The sequence below is a fragment of the Pipistrellus kuhlii genome, unplaced genomic scaffold (assembly GCF_014108245.1).
Source record: "Pipistrellus kuhlii isolate mPipKuh1 unplaced genomic scaffold, mPipKuh1.p scaffold_m20_p_18, whole genome shotgun sequence".
Classification (NCBI taxonomy): domain Eukaryota; kingdom Metazoa; phylum Chordata; class Mammalia; order Chiroptera; family Vespertilionidae; genus Pipistrellus; species Pipistrellus kuhlii.
In genome coordinates this window covers 21,750,587-21,769,560 of record NW_023425493.1, presented here as the reverse complement: position 1 = coordinate 21,769,560, position 18,974 = coordinate 21,750,587, and the positions used below count along the sequence as shown (strand labels likewise).

The 18,974-nt window shown below is 39.5% G+C and overlaps 1 protein-coding gene across 2 annotated transcripts in view; it reads left to right on the top strand.

The window, feature by feature from the left end:
• Positions 1–18,974, top strand: part of ZBTB37 (zinc finger and BTB domain containing 37) — a 22,147-nt gene extending 3,173 nt beyond the window's left edge. For both annotated transcript variants that reach the window (XM_036441942.2, XM_045583214.1), the window contains 2 exons: positions 2,307–2,406; positions 4,193–18,974. In XM_036441942.2, the coding sequence (XP_036297835.1) occupies positions 2,307–2,406; positions 4,193–4,681 (589 nt within the window). In that variant the 3' untranslated portion in view covers positions 4,682–18,974. The remainder of the gene's footprint in view (positions 1–2,306; positions 2,407–4,192) is intronic.

Here is an 18,974-nt window from a genome sequence, read left to right as displayed (position 1 = left end):
GGTACAGAGAGCATCTTCCCTCCTTGATGCTCTTAGCCAAAATAAGTATGTTGGGGAAACTGGAGGTATGCCAAAAGACTTGCATTTTTATTTTTTTTAAGCAGGAAGCTCCTTGCCCTGGCCAGTGTGGCTCAGTTGGTTGAGCATCATCCCATGCACCGAAGGTCACTGTTCGATTCCTGTCAGGGCACATGCCCGGCTTGCAGGCTGGATACCCAGTAGGTGGTGTGCAGGAGGTAGCAATTGCTATTTCTCTTTCATTGATGTTTCTCTCCCTCTCCCTTCCCCTCTCTCTAAACATCAACAAAAAACATTTTTAAAAAAATAAAAATAAAGCAGGAAGTCCCTAGTCCTGAAGAATTCAGTGCTGCAAGAGCTATGGTAAAGTTAGACACTTGCATTAATCAGGATAGCATCTGCAGCCACGCTGTTGTCAGTAACTAGCAAGGCTTTCTCGGAATTCCAGGGAGAGGGCTGGTCATCAGCTGGGAACCTGGCCGGTTTGCCCTTCTTCCTTGTGCCCTCACCCAGGTGGGTGGTCTCTGGGGAGTTTTACTTGCCTTTGTAGTGCTGTTTACTTTTCTTTGCTTCCTACCTATCAAGTTAGAAGGGGTATGGTACCAGCAGTAATTCTTCTTTTTAAATTCGTGGAATCACAATACAGTTATTGCAAAGACAAGCTTTGGACGTGGTTTTTATCCCTTTTTTTCACTTGTCATTTGATGTCTTCCTTTTGTCTTTCATTGGAGACTGCTATCACAGGCCCGAGAGTCTGTTTTCGTTTGTTTTTTTTTACCAGTGTTATTAGACTCTCATTTCTCTTTCTAGTGGTAATTAGAGCATTTCTTTTTGGTGGAAATAGCAATAGTTTTAATTTAAGTAAACTGAAAGAAAGTTTCGGTTGAAGGAAGTATTGCCTGGCTGATGTGGCTCTGTTCTATTGGTTGGGCATCTTCCCTTGTGCTGAGAGGTTGTCAGAGCATATACTTGGGTTGTGGGCTTGATCCCCTGTAGAAAGCGTATAGGAGGCAGCCCATAGATGGTTCTTTCTCCCCCTCTCTCTTCCTCCCTCTCTCTAAAATCAATAAAAAAACATTTTTTCTTTAAAAAGAAAGAAGTATTATCAACTTAGATTGATCATATATGTTCTTTTTCCCCTTTTAAAATAAATTAAAATTGCCGGGACCGGTTTGGCTCAGTGGATAGAGCGTCGGCCTGGGAACTGAAGGGTCCCGGGTTCGATTCCGGTCAAGGGCATGTACCTTGGTTGCGGGTGCATCCCCAGTAGGGGGTGTGCAGGAGGCAGCTGATCGATGATTCTCTCTCATCGATGTTTCTAACTCTCTATCCCTCTCTCTTCCTCTCTGTGAAAAATCAATAAAATATTTAAATAAATAAATAAATAAATAAATTAAATTAAAATTGACTGCATGAACAATGAAAATTTTAAAAGTTGTAATGGTTGGTTGATACCTGGTCTTGAAAGACATATGTGTTACAAATTTCAAAAGTATATCTTGTATCCACTTCAGGTAGTCTTGATTTGACTATTTTCCTTCTTGTGTTCTTAATAGTTAAAATATTCTTGAGCACAATACTATTGCCCCATGTTAGTACTGTATCAGAAGTAATAGCTTAACGCAAAGACTGTGACTCTCCATGATCTACTCTATCAACAGTCTGAAATATACAAGTTAATGTTGGGAGGAACAACCAAACCTAATCGTTACATAGAAGAAAAAATTATAGACCCAGTTTTAATTTATTCTTTTGTGGTTCCCAATTCTTACACAAGGATTGGAACTTATATTTAGCCTTAGCTTCCCCAGGTCTGTGGTCTAGCTCAGTGGTCAGCAAACCATGGCTCATGGGCCACATGTGGCTCTTTGGCCACTTGAGTGTTCTAAGGCCACTTCTTCAAAATAGACTTGTCCAGGCTGAAAACTGACTTCTGCACATGGGCCACAAAGTTTCAGTCGCACTAGAAGTGCACGCCCGCAAGTGGTATTTTGTGGAAGAGCCACACTCAAGGAGCCAAAGAGCCACAAGTGTCTCTAGCTGCAGTTTGCCTACCACTGGTCTAGCTCGTATGTAATTCTGTATTTCTTAAATTTACTACGGCAAACCTTTCTTGTCTTAGTTCAAATCAGGTCCTATTATTGACTCCCTGAAAGTATTTCTTAGTCATCTGTTGTTCAGTTTGTTCCCCTTTTCTCAGCCATGAGATAAAGAGGGTAAACATCACCCTTTTTTAAGTTCCTTGACACTGCTCTTCTGTTAGTCCCCTTTTGCTCCTCTTCCGACAGATTTAGCCCCTCCGGCAGTGTTGTCCCCTTGACGGAGAGACACAGAGCCCGAAGTGAGTCTCCTGGGAGAATGGATGAGCCTAAGCAGCCCAGCTCCCAGGTATGTAGTTGTGATGGCAGAAGAAATTGCCACTGTGTGTGAGTCCCACAGGAAAGATGTAGGAGAGGAGATGTAGGAATGTTAAAGAAATATTCTCCTTGATGACTTTTTTTAGGAGGAGGTAAAGCCGATGCAGGCGGGAAATGCATTTTTGGTATCAGCAGAGTTTGGGAAATAGAAAAGATGAAATTGTGGAACTCTTTTCAAAACCAGTCTTTAGTCCTGAGAATAGAAATAAAAGAGTAACCCCTGAAAAGTACATGCAGGAAATGTAGGACCTGAGATGAAGAGCCTGATTCTGACATGTGTGGTGGGTATAACACTACATAATTATTACCTTATGTAATAGAAAATATTTATAAACAACTGCTTTTGCATTTTTATATGCTTATATCTTTTCATTTATTTTCTTCCTGAATCTTCTGTTAGACTAAAATGTTTTAGAGAAGATAGGAATTATGTCTTCTATTTTCTTTGCAACTCTCCTTAGCAAGTAGCATAACTAGTTGATTAATATTATTGTTTGTTTGTTTGTTTGTTTGTTTTTCCTCACAGGTCTCTATCATTGAAGATTTATTTTTAAAAGGACAGTAGAACTCACCAAATAAAATTTAATACATTGTAAACACTTTTGTCCTTTAAAAGAAAACACTGGTGGACTAAGATTTCATAGCTAATTTTTTTAGCTTCTGCATTATACTGATAGTGTCTTGTTTAGATTTTACTTAAATATTGGACATTTATTGTGTATGTATAATAGTAACAGCAGCAAGACATTACTACAAATTACTTTTACTTGCATGTTACCATGCCCGTTTTTGTTACCAGAAAAGGAATTGTAACTATTATAAGAACTTTTTTTTAGATTTAATAAGGTGTTAGAGAAAATGTTAGGAGCTTGGAGGAAAAGTTTACTCTTATTATTAGGGCCCTTTTTCTCTCACCTTTCAAATAGAATGTGATGACTATGTGAAGGTAACTATGACGCAAATAAATATGAGACAGACCTTATAACTTAATGGGGACATACGGCAGACTAACACATACACAAAACAGAAATAGATGAGACAATATAGACCTCGTTAACAGTGTTGTGGGAATAGAGTGCTTAAAAGGCAGTTATTGGAATCAATAACCACTTAAAGAAAGTGGAGCATTTAAGTGCAGTACTTAATGAAGTGGTTAGAAAGAGGTAACTTACTAAGCATATGTAGATGTAATAGGGATAACAATTGGAATTCCACAAGGAGGTTTACCTGACTAAAGAAGAAGGAGCAGGTTATAAAGAAATACAAAATAACTAATATTGTTTGGAGATGATATTGAGATGAGTTAATATATGCCTTGACATGTATGAGAGTTTAGATGATGCAGGTAAACGAACATTTCCATCATCAGAGAAAGTTCTCTTAGGCCAGCTCTGTCTAAATACCTGCCTGATTATCTAGATAAAATTGTACATTAGAATTCAAGAGGCTGGTATGAGTGGGCCCAGATTCTTCTGTTGCTGTACAATAGAACATTCACTGGGGGTTTCATAAAAAGCGTGCAGTTTGTCAGGCAAAACGTAACTTAACTTGTTCTGTTGTGGTAATGGACTACAGTGTCCTCATTTTTTTTTTTTTAATTGTTATGTCAACATCTTTACTTGTGGGTAATAATTTCCTGTTTGGATCTCTAAAATTAGCGTAAAGCTTAGTAACTTAGGTAAAATAGATTTGATTTATTTTACTATGTCTGTTCACAGAATATATTCTTTTGTGCATATTTTACTCACCTGGCACAGGTAGAAGAATCAGCCATGATGGGAGTAAGTGGCTATGTGGAGTATCTTCGAGAGCAAGAAGTATCTGAGCGTTGGTTCCGGTACAACCCCCGTCTCACCTGCATCTACTGTGCCAAATCATTCAACCAGAAGGGGAGCCTGGACCGGCACATGCGCCTGCACATGGGGATCACACCGTTCGTCTGTCGCATGTGTGGCAAGAAGTACACCCGCAAAGATCAGCTGGAGTATCACATCCGCAAGCACACAGGCAACAAGCCCTTTCACTGCCATGTTTGTGGGAAAAGCTTCCCCTTTCAGGCCATCTTGAATCAGCACTTTCGCAAAAACCACCCTGGCTGCATCCCCCTGGAGGGGCCGCATAGCATCTCCCCTGAAACAACTGTCACATCTCGAGGACAGGTCGAGGAAGAGTCACCTTCACAAGAAGAGACAGTTGTTCCTGGGGACATTGCCCAGGGCTCTGTGTCCACCACTGGGCCAGACTGAAACATCGAGGGGGAGGGGGCAGACCCTCTTCCCCTTTGGGCCGTCAGCAGCCGGCAGCAGGGCCATGGGCTGGTACTCCGATTCACAAAATGCCACATCACTAGGTCAGGAGATGTTGCCAAACTAGAGGATCAGCAACATACACAGAAGCACTAGAGGCTTTCTACCCCCGTCCTCCTTCCCACCTCACACTTTGGAAAATATCAAGCAAATCAACTTTCTAATTCAGGGATCAACAGCCTTGGTTTGTTAACTTTATAAGAAAAAGAAATTTTTTTAACAAAACAGTGATAGATGCTCATTTATCTACCAGTCACATGTGAACATTGTCCTTTGGTCCATGTCATGCTGGTGGCTGTCACCCACATCTAAAAAACACAGCAGGAGCCGTGGTCATTGGAACCAGCCAACCGTATGAGGAACTTCTGTTCTTCCTTCCTGCCAGAATGTGCAGCTTCAGATTTCAAGGAGAGAAAAAAAGAATCCTGGTGCTTCTTACTGTTTTGAAAGGTTAGACTTATCTTTGCCCTGACTAGGCCTCTGCTGTGTTGTCCTGTTTCGGTAACAGTCATGCTGGAGGCAGCATCCGCTGAAGCACTTTAAGCAGCTGGAAGTGAAATGACAGCAGTGTTTGCAATAGGTACCACTAAGATTGGGGGCTGGAGTGCTGGGTTGAGGTGAGGGGAGCAGAGGGTTTTGGGGTTTGCAAACGTGGAATAGTACAGAGCCTTCTGCAACTTACTGCAACCACAGTGCTTGTATATCTTTGGATATTAGGAAATGGCTCTAATCCAGATGAATTAATGTGTTAGGCTGACTACCAAAGTTTCCTCCACTTTGTTCGGCTCCTAGTTTCACATAACAGCAATAGTATATATCAGAAATGTCCCTTTTCAGTGAAATGAGCCTGGATTGTATTTTTAAATCCACAGGTCTCCCTGTTTGATAACTTTTCTATGAAATTTTAAACACATTTTTTTCTGCAGCTTTCTGATTGAAGAAATTCAACACTATGGTTCTTATTGCAGCCACAATTCCATTTCCTTTTACATAAGTAATAGTTTATATTTTCAGTCCAATAGAAGAACCTCACTAAATCCATGTCTCATGTCTGCCATCCTAGTACTTCATAAACCAACCATCAGCAAATTGCTGGTGACTCCAAGAGCTTTGCTTTTTAATATAGTACAGGGCATTTACCAGAAAACATCAGGCACAATCATGTTGCAATAAATTGATCAAGGCATCAGTTTTGATCAGGTTTGATTACTTAATCATTCCTAAGATTTTTTAAAACTTCAAGAGACCTTTTTGGTAATCCTGAGATTCTTAATCCAGCACTGAGAGTCAGGAGAAATTAACCAAGCGTGTAGCTTTAGATGCCCGGTTTTGTATGCAGAGAATGAGGGTGGATTTTTAAGGGATGCAGGCAAGTAGACGCTTACAGGTTACAGTGCAAATAGAAAAGCAAAAAATCTCAAGCTTCTCTTGATGATCATTAAAATGTTAAGATTAGTATTTAAATACATAGTGGTTTAAGAAATTGTCTTGGTGCAGAGGCATAGATTATTGTTAAAGGGATTTGGAAGATGGCCTGGTCATGCCTGCACTGGTGAGCCATTTGTGAGTGTTGATAGTACACTTTGTGATATGTGGGAAGGGGGACAGAAAAGGTGGCATTTCTTTGATGATAGGATGTTAAATGCAAAGGGTAATTCTGAAGCAATCTAAGAATTGTACATACACATACAGCTGCACTGTATCACTAGAGAATGGTTATTTTTTCGCTTTAGAAAAACAGAAATGTGTCTTTTAATAGGAGTGTAATAATGCTACCATATGTTAAGAGCCTACCCTTAAATGTTGTGTTGGAGCTGTTTCATCTTTATAAGACATTGACCAGGACACCATGATAGGGTAAAAACTCTTGCTTAAGGCCATCTTAGGGACCAACTAGGCTCTGTGGCCTACAAAAAGTAGAGTTGAAATGAGACTAAAATCTATAGGGAAACATTTCAGCTGGTAATCAAGGCTTTCAATGGACAGATCATGCCATAACTAAATAGATGAAAAGTACAGAATATGCTGCTTTAGCCGGAGCTTTTAAGCCTACCAAAAAAATATTAAGTCCATCCTACGTTTTAGCAGTAGTATGCTGGAAAGTTATTGCTTTGCTAGTTTTCTTAGATTAAGTGAGAAAATAGAGCTTTTTAAACTATTACCAAATTGTAAAGGTGAAGTGCAGAGAAACTTTGCAGCATTTGTCAGTACTCTATCCGAGGTTGGCAGCACACACTTTGAATGCAGCAGAGACTGTCTAATAGACATGGAAATGCTATGAATGCTTGGTGGGTTCCCTACCTTTTCGCTCATTTCTAATAGCTGTTGCTGTGTTAATACTGTGAATAGTGCCTCCAGGTCGTCTAGGAGCCCATCAGCACAATTGTCTTTGCTGGTTCTCTCCTTTTCACTGGTCTAGACTAGAGCCAGGAGGTTCATGAAAATTCAAGTTTCCGAAAGCAATTTTAGCTAGGAGAGATATTATTATTATTCTGAATACTTATCCATATTCTTCTCCAAGTTCACTGTGATATTGCCCTAGTTCTTAGCTAACTTCATGTAGGAGCATAGGAGTTAGTAGTGTTCTATCCACATCAATGAATCACTATATTGTTGTGTGCACAGAGGATACCTCTTTTAACGGTGTACTAAATGACATTAGCTAATGCTGAAAATGATTACCAAATCTTCACCTTGTAAAGGGAACTGCATTAGCAATGAGAGCTAAATCATCAAGTACTTTAATGCCGAGAAATAGCAAACACTGGGCCTGTTTTTATTCATTGAATGGCTCTTCATAGCAAAGGAGCTACCCAATATTCTCAGTAAACGAAGAGAGAGAGCAATATAGTCATCTTCTTTCATTCTAAGGAGAACCTTTTCTTTTCTCTGGACTCTGATTCCAGTAAAAATGCAGCATTGGCCTGCGCAGTGACACTGTACTGAGGCAGAAAGGCTCTTTCTAATGACCTGTTCTCTCTTTACTCAGAACCATATTTACCTCTGAACTGAGTTGAGTTTTATTTTATGTAACTTGCAAACCATCCCAGAGCCATTTCATTGTACCAGAGAGTTACGGTAAATCTAATTTTGAATATGTAAAATAACTTACTAAAGGATAAAGATAGAGAACCAAGGGAGATGGCAATTAAGGAAAGTTTTCTTGCTATTTTGTTTTTTGGTGGTTTTGTTTTTTGTGGGGTATGGTGATTCTGTTTTTTGTAAGTATTATTATTTTTATTTTTTTTAATGTTTCCAGTTCCCTCTACATCTGTGAAATGGGGTTTTCCAAAGATGGTTTAACATATAGAATTAAACCATTTTCCTCTGAACTTCATAGTTGAAATTTGGCCTTGGCTGGAAAGTGGTCTGACCAAAGAGAACTTCATCCTTAATAACTGAATAGTCTTTTACCAAGAAATAACTTTTAAAAAGTGTTAGCTATTACTTGACTCTGATTTTGTTTCCTTTAACTAGTAAAAACTACCTTTTGTTTGACTAGAAGATCTAATTTAAAGAAAGCAATGGCTAATGGAAAGGAAATTAAACAAAGACAAAAGTCTTCTGAATCATAGTGGACAGGCATTTAGTCAGGATGGAGTTTGAATCCTGAAAGTTTTTTTTCTCTTAGATACAACAGACAGGGTTTTTATCTCTTCCTCACATGTCCTTCTCCTTATTTGTGTACTTATTTGTTTAAGAAACAACAGATAAGTCTCTACTGAACTCTATCTTTTTACTTATGCCTCATGGGAAAGAGTGAAAATATTGAAGTATTTTGGTTCCTGCAATTTAGAAGGGACAATAAGCAATTATGTCAGGTAATCCCTAAATTTCAGAGGCTGTCCCTAGGACTATGAATTAGGTCTGTGTTCAACAAACTGCAGCCCCCTGGTCAAAAGTGATGGTGGACTAGGGCCACGCCTCTTCATTTAAGTGTTGTTTATGGCTACTTTCTACTACAATTCAAAGTTGAGACCAGATGGTCTGCAAAGCCTGAAAATGCAGAATTTACTGTCTGAAATCTGACAGAAGTGTACCAGCTCCCAATTAAATTTGATCACATCACCCCCCAAATTTGTCAGTCTTGCCATTTTGCTTTTACAAATTCATAAGTCTAAAAGGGTTCTAATTCATATTGCTATATATGCATGTTTCCCAAAAGAGTTAGCCATCTTTTCCTAGTTCCTTTTCTCACAACCCTCCTTGTGCTCCTTAATGGTTCCCATTGCTTTAAGAACATTTAGAATAGTCATTAGGATTTGACCTTGCCTTAAGGGTGCAGGTAGATTAAAGTTTAGGATGGTTGTTATAGATATAAACAAATAAATTTTTAAAACAATCCCCATGCATAATGTAAGGTTCAACGATTACCATGTTTACATAAAATATGGTAAAAAAAAAAATTTTTATAAGTAAGTTTTGCCATTCCTCTGAGTTAACTTGAACTGCCTTGCATAATGATAGCAAGGGTGAATTTATTCCCACTAGTATTAAAATTGTATTTCTGTTAGGAATAAGTGGTTTGATTCTTATTCAAAGTACTGTTTTTCTAGATTAGAAACCTCTAACTTTTCCTATATTATAAATCTTCATTCTAATTTCCTCAAGTAAACTTTGTTCCATGTGTAGTGCTGAAAAGCCAAATCTTCCTTTTCCCTTTTTAATATTTTAAAACAATGAAACATCTGAAGATTGCTAATTCTTCTTAGACCTATCTTCCAATTTCTATTACCAACTATAATTCTTCTGAATATATATTGGGCCATTATATATTTGTTTAGTGAGTGTTCATTCTTACGTTCAAATAGCTTATTGATGCTAGATGTGAAGAAATTGGAAGGAAAAAAAAAATAGAAATCCTTGCAAAAGAAAAATATAGTTATTCCCCATTTGAAAACAATACATGGTCCTCTGCATTAAATGTACTTGTCTGAACAAAGGGTTGTAGGCCACGCTGGTGCAATCCAGTGAGTTTGCCTCTCACTTTGTGGGTGTAGCTCCATAATACATGCAAAGTTCAGATGAGTGACCCAGCCACCTGAAGGACACTTCTTCACCAGGCATTTTATTCTTAGTTGCCTTTCTCTAATGTGGAGATTAGTAAATTCTATATAATACACCCTCTTAGTAATAAGTAATCTTCATCGATAATATCTGCCTACATTTGTTCTGCCTTGTCTTAAAACACTTATATTATAGTAATAGTGGGTTTTTGGCATTTTGGACTGTTGCTCTTCTGACTATTTAAGACTCTTGATTAATCTGGGATTTTGGACTTGTGAAAGAAATTGGATTCGGATATATGAATTCAGTGAATCATTTGCATCCATCCCTACTTGAGGTCTATAGTAGATGTCATTTAATGTAAATCTGTTTAATGTGAGAAACAGTGGAGTTTGCCAAGCATTATGACTTCTTTGGTAATTATCAGTTTTATGTTTTGCCTTCTTTGTTTTCTAGTCTCATTCTCTGATTTCAGTCTTCTTATTCTTTGGTGCTTTTCCTAGGGCCAGTCTTTTTGTTTTGCAGTAAGTGGGTTTTCTTGCTCAGAACAAGCCAAAGTTGGATATTTTGAATACTTTAAAACACGTGACTTAATTAAGTTCTAAAGGGTATAATTATTGATGGGAACAATGATATCAAACTTAGAAAATATCTGTACAGACTGTCCAGTTTTGTTTTGTAAGCAGACTATCTTTTCCCTTAACTGTGAGGAACAACGATGACTTAGGAGGCAATTATTACTTGAAATACACATTTTCACAGAGGGTACATATATAAATAAATTCCTTACCATACATCTCCCCATTATTTATTTAACAAGTATCTCCCATCTTAACACAGTTAATAATGGCCCACCAGCTCAAATAGTGGGAGCTTTAAACATAAGCTACATTATAAAGGCAGAGCAGTTGTGTTAAAAAAAGAAAATACTTTCCTAATGCTTGCTTCTTTCATGTCTACTCAGTCTTATTGAAGTGACTAAAATTCACTATCCAGTTAAAAGAGATTTATGTGCAGCACCTCATATGGCAAGGGCACAATTTAATAGTACTAATTATTAATTACTGTGAAACTTAGAAGTTGAATTAACCTATAATACCAAACATCAAAGTATCTTATAGGGAAATGTTTATTCTGTGAAATCACCATCTTAAGTAGTACGTAGCATACAGGCAAATTTGTGCCATTAAGTAAATATTAAGTACTTTTTGGTGCCAGACAGTGTGCTTGGAATTTGTATAACAACATTGATTTTAGACGTAGTGTAGATGAGGCTTCCTATAGTAATTGAGAGTCCTAAACCCACTTGGTTGGAGTCTGAATGTATGTTTTTTAAAACCTGCACTTTTTACTGCATAGAGAAAAGATCCAAGAGAAGGGGACAGAATTAATTAACCCTATGAAGAAAATAATCCTATAAAGTAATAATAGAAGAACTAAAAGTAGCTGACTTCTTTGAACACTTACTACGTGCCAGGCACAGTTCTGTGCTTCTCATTGATTGATTCTTATAATCCTGTGACAATCCTATTAGGGTAGATACTGCTATTATTTTCACTTTCGAGGGGAAGAAACCGAGACACAGGTTGACCCTGGTGGTCTCATACAAGAGTTGATACTCTTGATAGACTATATTGCCTTTAATAGGTATAATCATACCACACTGTATAGATGAGGAAACTGATGAGCCCAAGGTCACACCACGGATAAACTGCACAGTCAGTATTTGCCAGTCTGATCCCAAAGTCCAAACTGTCTTCACTCTGTCATGTTGACTGTATAATGATAAAGGTTGGGATGAACTGGGATATGCAATAGCCTGTAACAGTACTGCTTATAGTGAACTGTTAATTCAAGAATATGTGATTGGAAGATAATGCAGTTGATCTTTGAGCAGATGTTGAATGGTGAGCATTTTCTGGGGATATTATTGCCCACTGATTTCAAGAGTCACCCATGTAGTAGGTCTAGTGGTGAATGTGTGAATGAGTTACTACCAAGGCAGAAAATGAAAGCTAGCATTCCACATATCTGTTGCTGAGTAACAGACTACCCGAACCTTCAGTGACTTAAAACAACTACTATTGTACATCTCTCATGATGTGGGTCGGAAATTCAGGACAGGCTCATCTAGGCAATTCTCTTGCTCCCAGTGGTGACGAGTCAGGTCACTTCATAGTATTCAGTAAGTGGTTGGACTGGGTTGGAGTGTCCAAGACAACCTCACCTACATGCCTCCACCTTTGCAGGATGGTTCAGCAAGCCTCCTCTCCCTCGCTGGTGTCTTAGCAACTCTATGTGGTCTCTCCATCAGAGTAGTTGGACTTATTCAGAATGGCAGCTCAGGCCTCAAGAGGCTTCGTAGGAGGCATCCTGTTAAGGCCAGGGTCACCACCAGACAGTATTGGTCAAAGAAGTCACTGGTCAGCCCAGATTCATGGGGACAGGAAATACCTTCCTACTTGATGAAAGGCCTGTCAATGATTGGGGCCCGTCCTTAATCTCTTATAGGCAGCATTCAGTTTTCTGGGTTTTTTTTTTACTGGTGTTGACTCTTCTCTGTTCATTCATTTAGGTCCATTGCTTGTTCCATAGACACCACTTATTATGTCTGGCATTGGCCATTAAAGGAGCTAGGAGAATGAGACACATACCTGCAACAGATTTCATTATCTACCTGCCCCCGAATTTCATTTATCTAACAGCAAAATATCCATTTTTTCTCTTGTTCCAACTTGTGAGCTTTTGCCCAATTCTTTGTTTTGTGAAGCCACAGAAACTGTGCATGCCGAGACAGAAATACTCCTGAGGGAGTGAAAAGCTTACTGTAACAGAACTGGAGATATCAGCTATATTTTAAGTTTATAAGTAGGTGAAAACTCTCGTGGCATGGGAAATTTATATGGCTACCAAATCTCTTTCAACAGGAGTTTCTGTTGAGCGGCTAGAGGACCGACCACATTGTTGAAATAATTGTAAGTTTTGCCTGTGTATCCTAATCCCATCGTCACTGCCATCCACCTGCTCTGGCTGAGTTTTGTGCTAGGCGATGAGTAGGTTCGTCCCACTTTTAATACCTTTCATAAGGAAAACCTATTGCCCAATTTTACATTTTGTTAATCCTTTAAAGTTACCAGTTGCTGCCAACCTCTCTTATCTAAAATAACAGATCATTGAAGTTTTGTTAGATTTAGGATGCTTTATTTTAACTCCTGCTGGCTAATAATAATTAGACTCGTAACTGCCATCACAAGAAATAAAGGGAGAATAAATTCTGCAACAAAATGATCATCCTCAAGTCAATACACTTTTTAAGAGAAGAAAGGTTTGGGATTGTCCATCCATTCCTTGTGCAGTGGATCCCTGAAGTTAGCTGGAGGGGTTCTAGTTGGCCACCCAATTATCATACAGTAAAGGGAGCTCTGTCCTTAGGCCAGGCCTCAGGAATTGCAAATATAGAGAAAAAGGAACACCCAGGGCTGAAGAGTTAGTTTAGGGCCCTACAGAATGCTGGGAAGGAAAAGAGAAGACTTTGGATAGGCTGGGAGGGCGTGCTTGGAGGCATTTAGGCATCAAGATTAATTCGATTTTATCATGCAAAGATTGGGGCAGATTTTAATGAAGAAAAATAAAGGAGTCTTAAAATATTCTTTTTGATGCACATTTCCACTCAAAGTCTGCTCTTTGTGATAGAGAAAGCTTTTGAAAAGATTTCCAGAGAATGAAAACTCATGGTAATCTATGGAAGTGTCTCTCGGTCTGGATTTTCTAGCTCTCCCGGCCCTTCTCTAGGCTCTCGGTGACTTAAATTTGGAATCATCTGATGATTAGATGAAACTCAATCCTGAGGTTTTGAATTGCAAAAGAGAACAGAGAAGAAAGGGAATCTGTAGATTGACAAAATATTTGTTCTTTTTTTTTTTTTTTTTCAGCATCACAAGTCTAGACCATAACAAGCCCAATCACAACAGCCTAAGTGAGTAGAAAATTCCTTAAGGGTGTTTAGATTTCTGCTGGTAGCTGCATCCTTAAAGCAGATATTTATGTCATGAGAAGGCGATCTACTGAGTTTCCCATAAGGTAACAGAATCCTAACTCTAGTGGTTCTTTAAGAACCACTACATAAACCGAATTACAACACTGGGAACAGAGCTTAAGCTGTGTTTCCTCGGAAAGCCACGATGCTGAAACGGCGCGCTGAGTGTGACAAATCACCTCTAGAATGGCTGTCAGCCAGACAGCAGAGACTTTAGAATTTTTATGGTATTTGTAATATTTTTACAAAAAATGATTTTAAATCATGTAATTTGAAGTTTTAAAAAATGAGCCTGTTTTCTTTTTGGAAAACTGGCCCAATAAAAAAATAACACTAATATAATTCACTTGTATATGCATGTGCATTGAACACAGAGTGGTATACTAAAGAGAGTTCATGCAAATAACTTGTGGGTAGTTTGGCTATTTTCTTAATATCTTTTTTCATAAATGTATGTTTATAAATATTTACTCATCAACTATGACCTTGGTAGCATTAGAAGCATTTTGTTAGTTGTATCATGGATTCTAAAAATCTCATTCTTGGCACAGTAGGCTATGAGAGCTTTTTGTTGCTTTGTTTGTATTTTGGCTAAGAAAATGATTTCTTGCACTTTCTGTTTATAAAGATGCTATGACACGTTGCACCCACTTGGTACAGCTATTCTTCAGAGATAAAGATGTAGGTGCTAAAGTGAAATGTATGTTTAAAAGCCTGGCAAAAGGAGGGACCTCAAAGTAACCGATTTGGCTTACATCTTCCTGAGAAGAGCTGGAGTGCAGAATAAAATTGGGACTGAAAGCAGCTGTTAGGTTAGGCGTGCTGCTGCTGCAAGTTGCAATATTGTTGTGAGTGGCCAGCTCCGGGTCTGTGATTTCATGTATGTATGTGAGACCAAGGTGTCTGATGAAGGCAGATGAGTCGATGTACACTACCTCCCATTAAAGACTGAGCATATTCCAAGGTTGCCCCGCAACCCCTTTGGCAGGAGGCTGGATTCCTCAGCCACTGTCCCCCCATTCTTTCTCGTATTCACTTCAGCTCCTCTACCTCTGAGCACTCGGCTGAAGAGAGAGTGTAGCTTTCTGTAGCAAGCAAAGGAAAGCCAGACCCAAAATAGAGAGGCTGCCAGGTCCCGTTCTCCTTGTCAAGTTAGATGTCAGTGTTTGTGTTGTTGCCCAGATCCAAGTGTCAGAAGACTTGGGGCAGTGCTTTTACCCGCTGGCTTCTACTTGGCAGGAGTAGTCAGTGGAAGTGGAGCCTTTCTGTTGTTTTCAAAGATGCACCCAACTCCTTTTAATGATGTGAAAAATGTGTCTGAATCCTGTGTTGTTGTTGTTTTCAGTTGCCATTTTGCAGTCCATTTTGGGGGGACTGGAATAAAAACCATATTTTCCTGGTAATGAGCCTTCTGCCAACATCTTGACATAGAGGTGAGGATTACATGGCCTTCTGGAGGGCCTGTTTTGCTTTTTTGTCACTCCAAAGAGAGACATTCCTATTTTTAATGCCGGTACTGTTACAATAGTCAGGATGGCCTCACTTGAATGTTGTGGGTGTCAGAAAATGTAATTTTAATAGTAAAATACCACTAGGCAAGCCACCTAATCTTGAAGTCCAGCTGTTTGGGGCACTGGTACACTGAGCCACATCAGGCCACCTCTCCTTGGAACATCTCTTACAGCTGGGGAAGGCCACTGGCCCTTTAATAGGTATCCTGGAAAGCTTCCGCCTTTTCTTTCTAATGCACTGGCTGGTCCTGATGTCTAATTAGGAGTGAAGATGAGAGAGAGTGATCCAGTTTCATATTTTTAGAAGTTGGCTTCTTTGTTTTAGGTACCAGCTAATAAATATTCATTTACCCAGTAACTGAGTAGGACAAGTGATGATACCAACAGTGTGAAATTTCAAATAATTAGACAAGCATTACTTCATAGGTGACAACTGAATACAGTACGAATCCTGTAGGAGATGAGGCAGTAAAATCAATGTGAATCTATCCACCACAGCTATGTTTTGTATAACTGTAAAATAATTGTCAGTGTATACGCCAGGCTGATATCTTGGACTCAGGAATTAACTCTGCTTAAGAAAATTCTCACTTCTGGCTTGTCTTTTGTTTGGGCCCAGATTCTGTCCTAGGCCGGTCCCCCGCTGTTTTGCTATACCACATGCTTAAGGTAGTCTTACCTAAAGTCAGTAATTTACTGTTGATGGTGCAGCCAGTACAGCTAAAGTGATTTCCTTAAAAACAGAACAAATACAACAGTGAGAAACACCTACTAGATCATTCCTTTGAGGCATGTTAAATCTGTGAATTGGGAGGAAGCATGGAGACTTCCATTTCTTCCCTGTGACTTGGGTGAACACTGGTCTTACTGCTTTCTAGTTTAGAGCCAGTTGACTTGGCCTGTAGACCTCCCTCATCAGATACCTTTATTGATAACCTTTATTGATACCCGAGGCATGGCTCTGAGTTTAAAGCTTATGGTGGGTGGGCCAAGACTCAGGCGTTACAATAGATCGTCCATTTGTCCTCAGAGTCATTCTGGAGAGAGATGTTGCCATCCATTCCATTCCTCTCTATACGATACAAAGTCTGCATAAGTAAACAAAGCATATTTTTAAAGTCTGGTCTCTAGAACCCACTTTCCTTTACATAGATGATTTGAGTGGAGGTTTCTCAGTTCTGCCTCTAAAATAGAACCCTTGACCTTATTATAAGAGCCAAGCCACGCCACCTAGGGGGGCCTCTATTTGTAAAATAACTGAGAAGCATTGTTAAAGTCAGTGCAGAGAAAAGGCCCTTTCTGGGGTGATCAACCTCTTAGCTGGCTTCTATGTAGGATGTCTATGTAAAGTGTCTTTCCTTCTTCCTTCTTTGTGAATGAAATGCACAAGATAAGGTTTAAATGTTTCTGAATTTTATAAGAAATGTGAAATAATCATTTTAGCATCTTTGTTCCAGGATGTCAAAGATCTAATCTAGTAATTCCCAAATGAGGTTTCATATCTTTCCTTCTCTCCACCGCAGTAGTAAAGGTACCTGCCCATGGCAACCTCACACATGGTAATGGAAGGGAGGAAACTGTTTGATTTCCCATAAAAAGTGAGAGCCACTGTTCAAACTAAGGAGCTACCCAGTAATTTCTAATTCATGAAAGCAATTTGTGTTTCAGAGCAGGTTCTCTCTTGAGAGAATTCTGGGCACCATAGAAATTCGTTCATATATTGCCTACAAATAGCTGATCGTTTAAATTTCAAATAGCTGGTGCATTTGAGAAGAAAAAGTGGGTCAAAAAGGAAAGACTGGTTAGTGCAGAGGACTGAATTAGCATCAGGCTATGAAATCTCATTACAGTAACATTAAGGCCCGGCTATTTGCTTAGCATGCAAATTCTGCAGTGTCACTTAGAGAAAACGCCTCCTTTGCCTTAGAAAGCATGTGAAGGCTTCCTGATACTGGGTGGATGGAAAGCGGCAGCCTTTGGGACTTGTCTGCATCGGGAGAGTGGCCCTGGGGTTCTCCTGCTGAAGAGCATTGTGGAGTACTGTGAAATGTTGTTGAACTTTATGCAAATCATGCCGCACTGGATTTTAAGATTGGGAGTGGGGGCAGTGGAAGAGGATGGGGAAGGTATGATAAAAAATAGATGTATTTATGAACTTGTACTGTATTTTAAGCAAGAAACAAAACATTCCCTATCAGGACTGTGATGTTCTGTCAAGTTCTTCTGCCCTCCTGGGTCAGCTTGCCGATTCCTTTGAAACCTCTAAGAAGTCCTTTTGGAAGCAGCTAACCAGAGGCTAGTCTGACCACAGTTTCATCACCTGCCCCATCCCCCTCCTCTCAACAAAAGTAAGACGCTCCCAACCTCTAGGCAGAAGCAATGAGTTCTGCCTCAGCCTCTCACTTTTCGTCTGCTGTGGTCTGTGTTCACAGGCTGAGCCCGCTGCTTTTCTTTTCTTTCTTTCTTTTTTGTGATCTCATGGCAGACCTTAAAGAGCACTGCCAGTTCAATCAGGAACCAAGGGCTTCTTTCAGAAATCTGAAAACTCTCAGTTTGGGGCAGTTCAGCATATGTGAGGAAAGGGAAAAGTAGATTGAAGAGAAGGAGAGAAGACTGAGGGTTCAGACAGAAGAGTCGTGTAGCCAAAACTCGGTTTCTGTCAGATGGACGTGGTCTGGAAGAAATCTGTTCTCTATGGTGCTTATCTGCTGGGTGACACTGTCCCCACCCACTGTCCCTGGCATTGTGCCTTCCCACTGGTCACTGTGAAAAGCAGATCACACTGGACTCAGAGGCCAGACTCCAGGACAATTCCCCCTCATTCTGAGCCCATCACTTCTGCATACAGCTAATGATGTAGCACTTCGTTCTCTTTGGAAAACTCTTGGGATTGATCCCCCAAGAAATAGTAAATGGTTTTCCTACTAAAAGGAAAATAGTGGTAGCTATCAAATAAGGAGATTACAGGGAAGTTTCACTTCTCCTCGGCTGATACTGATTGATAGCAAGCACCTACCATGCCCCCTCCGCCTGAGTTTTTAAAAGCTACCATAATATTTGTAAGCAACAGACTTACCCTAACATTTTTTCACAATTTGCTAATCAAGGATTCATATTAAAACAGACAATCAGTTTCTAAAATGCTGTTATCCCTGAAAGGGAATGAGGTCGTTTGTAACTATGAGAACCTATCAGTCTGTTTTTTCCCTTTGAAAAAACTAAACCTTGTGGTTTGTGTCTTTCATCGGCAGCGACTACTCCAGGTCGCTTCAAGATGCCTCAGACAAGTCAGTGAGCAAGGCTCGTGCCCTTGCACTTCAGAGGGTGCCTGGCTGGTTTGCGCATCTTATTTCCTTAGAGAGTATTGATTTTTATTATGACCTTAATTATAAATACCTATATATAGGAATAGGATTTCCTCTCACCCCACCCTCTTTTAATCACTATCACTTAAGTGTAAACCACACCCCCACACACCCCTTTTTACTGAAAAATGCACTTTAATTCCTAAGGACAGTGGCTGTTTCCAGCCCTAAAGCCAGATTACTTCAGGAGGAGAGTTGAGGAGAGAGAACTCTTTTGCCAGGCAGACAGACCCTGTGAAATGAACCAAATTCCTTAATGCAAACACACAACTAAAAACATCCATTTTTAAGCTGCCCCCACCCCCAGCCAAAGG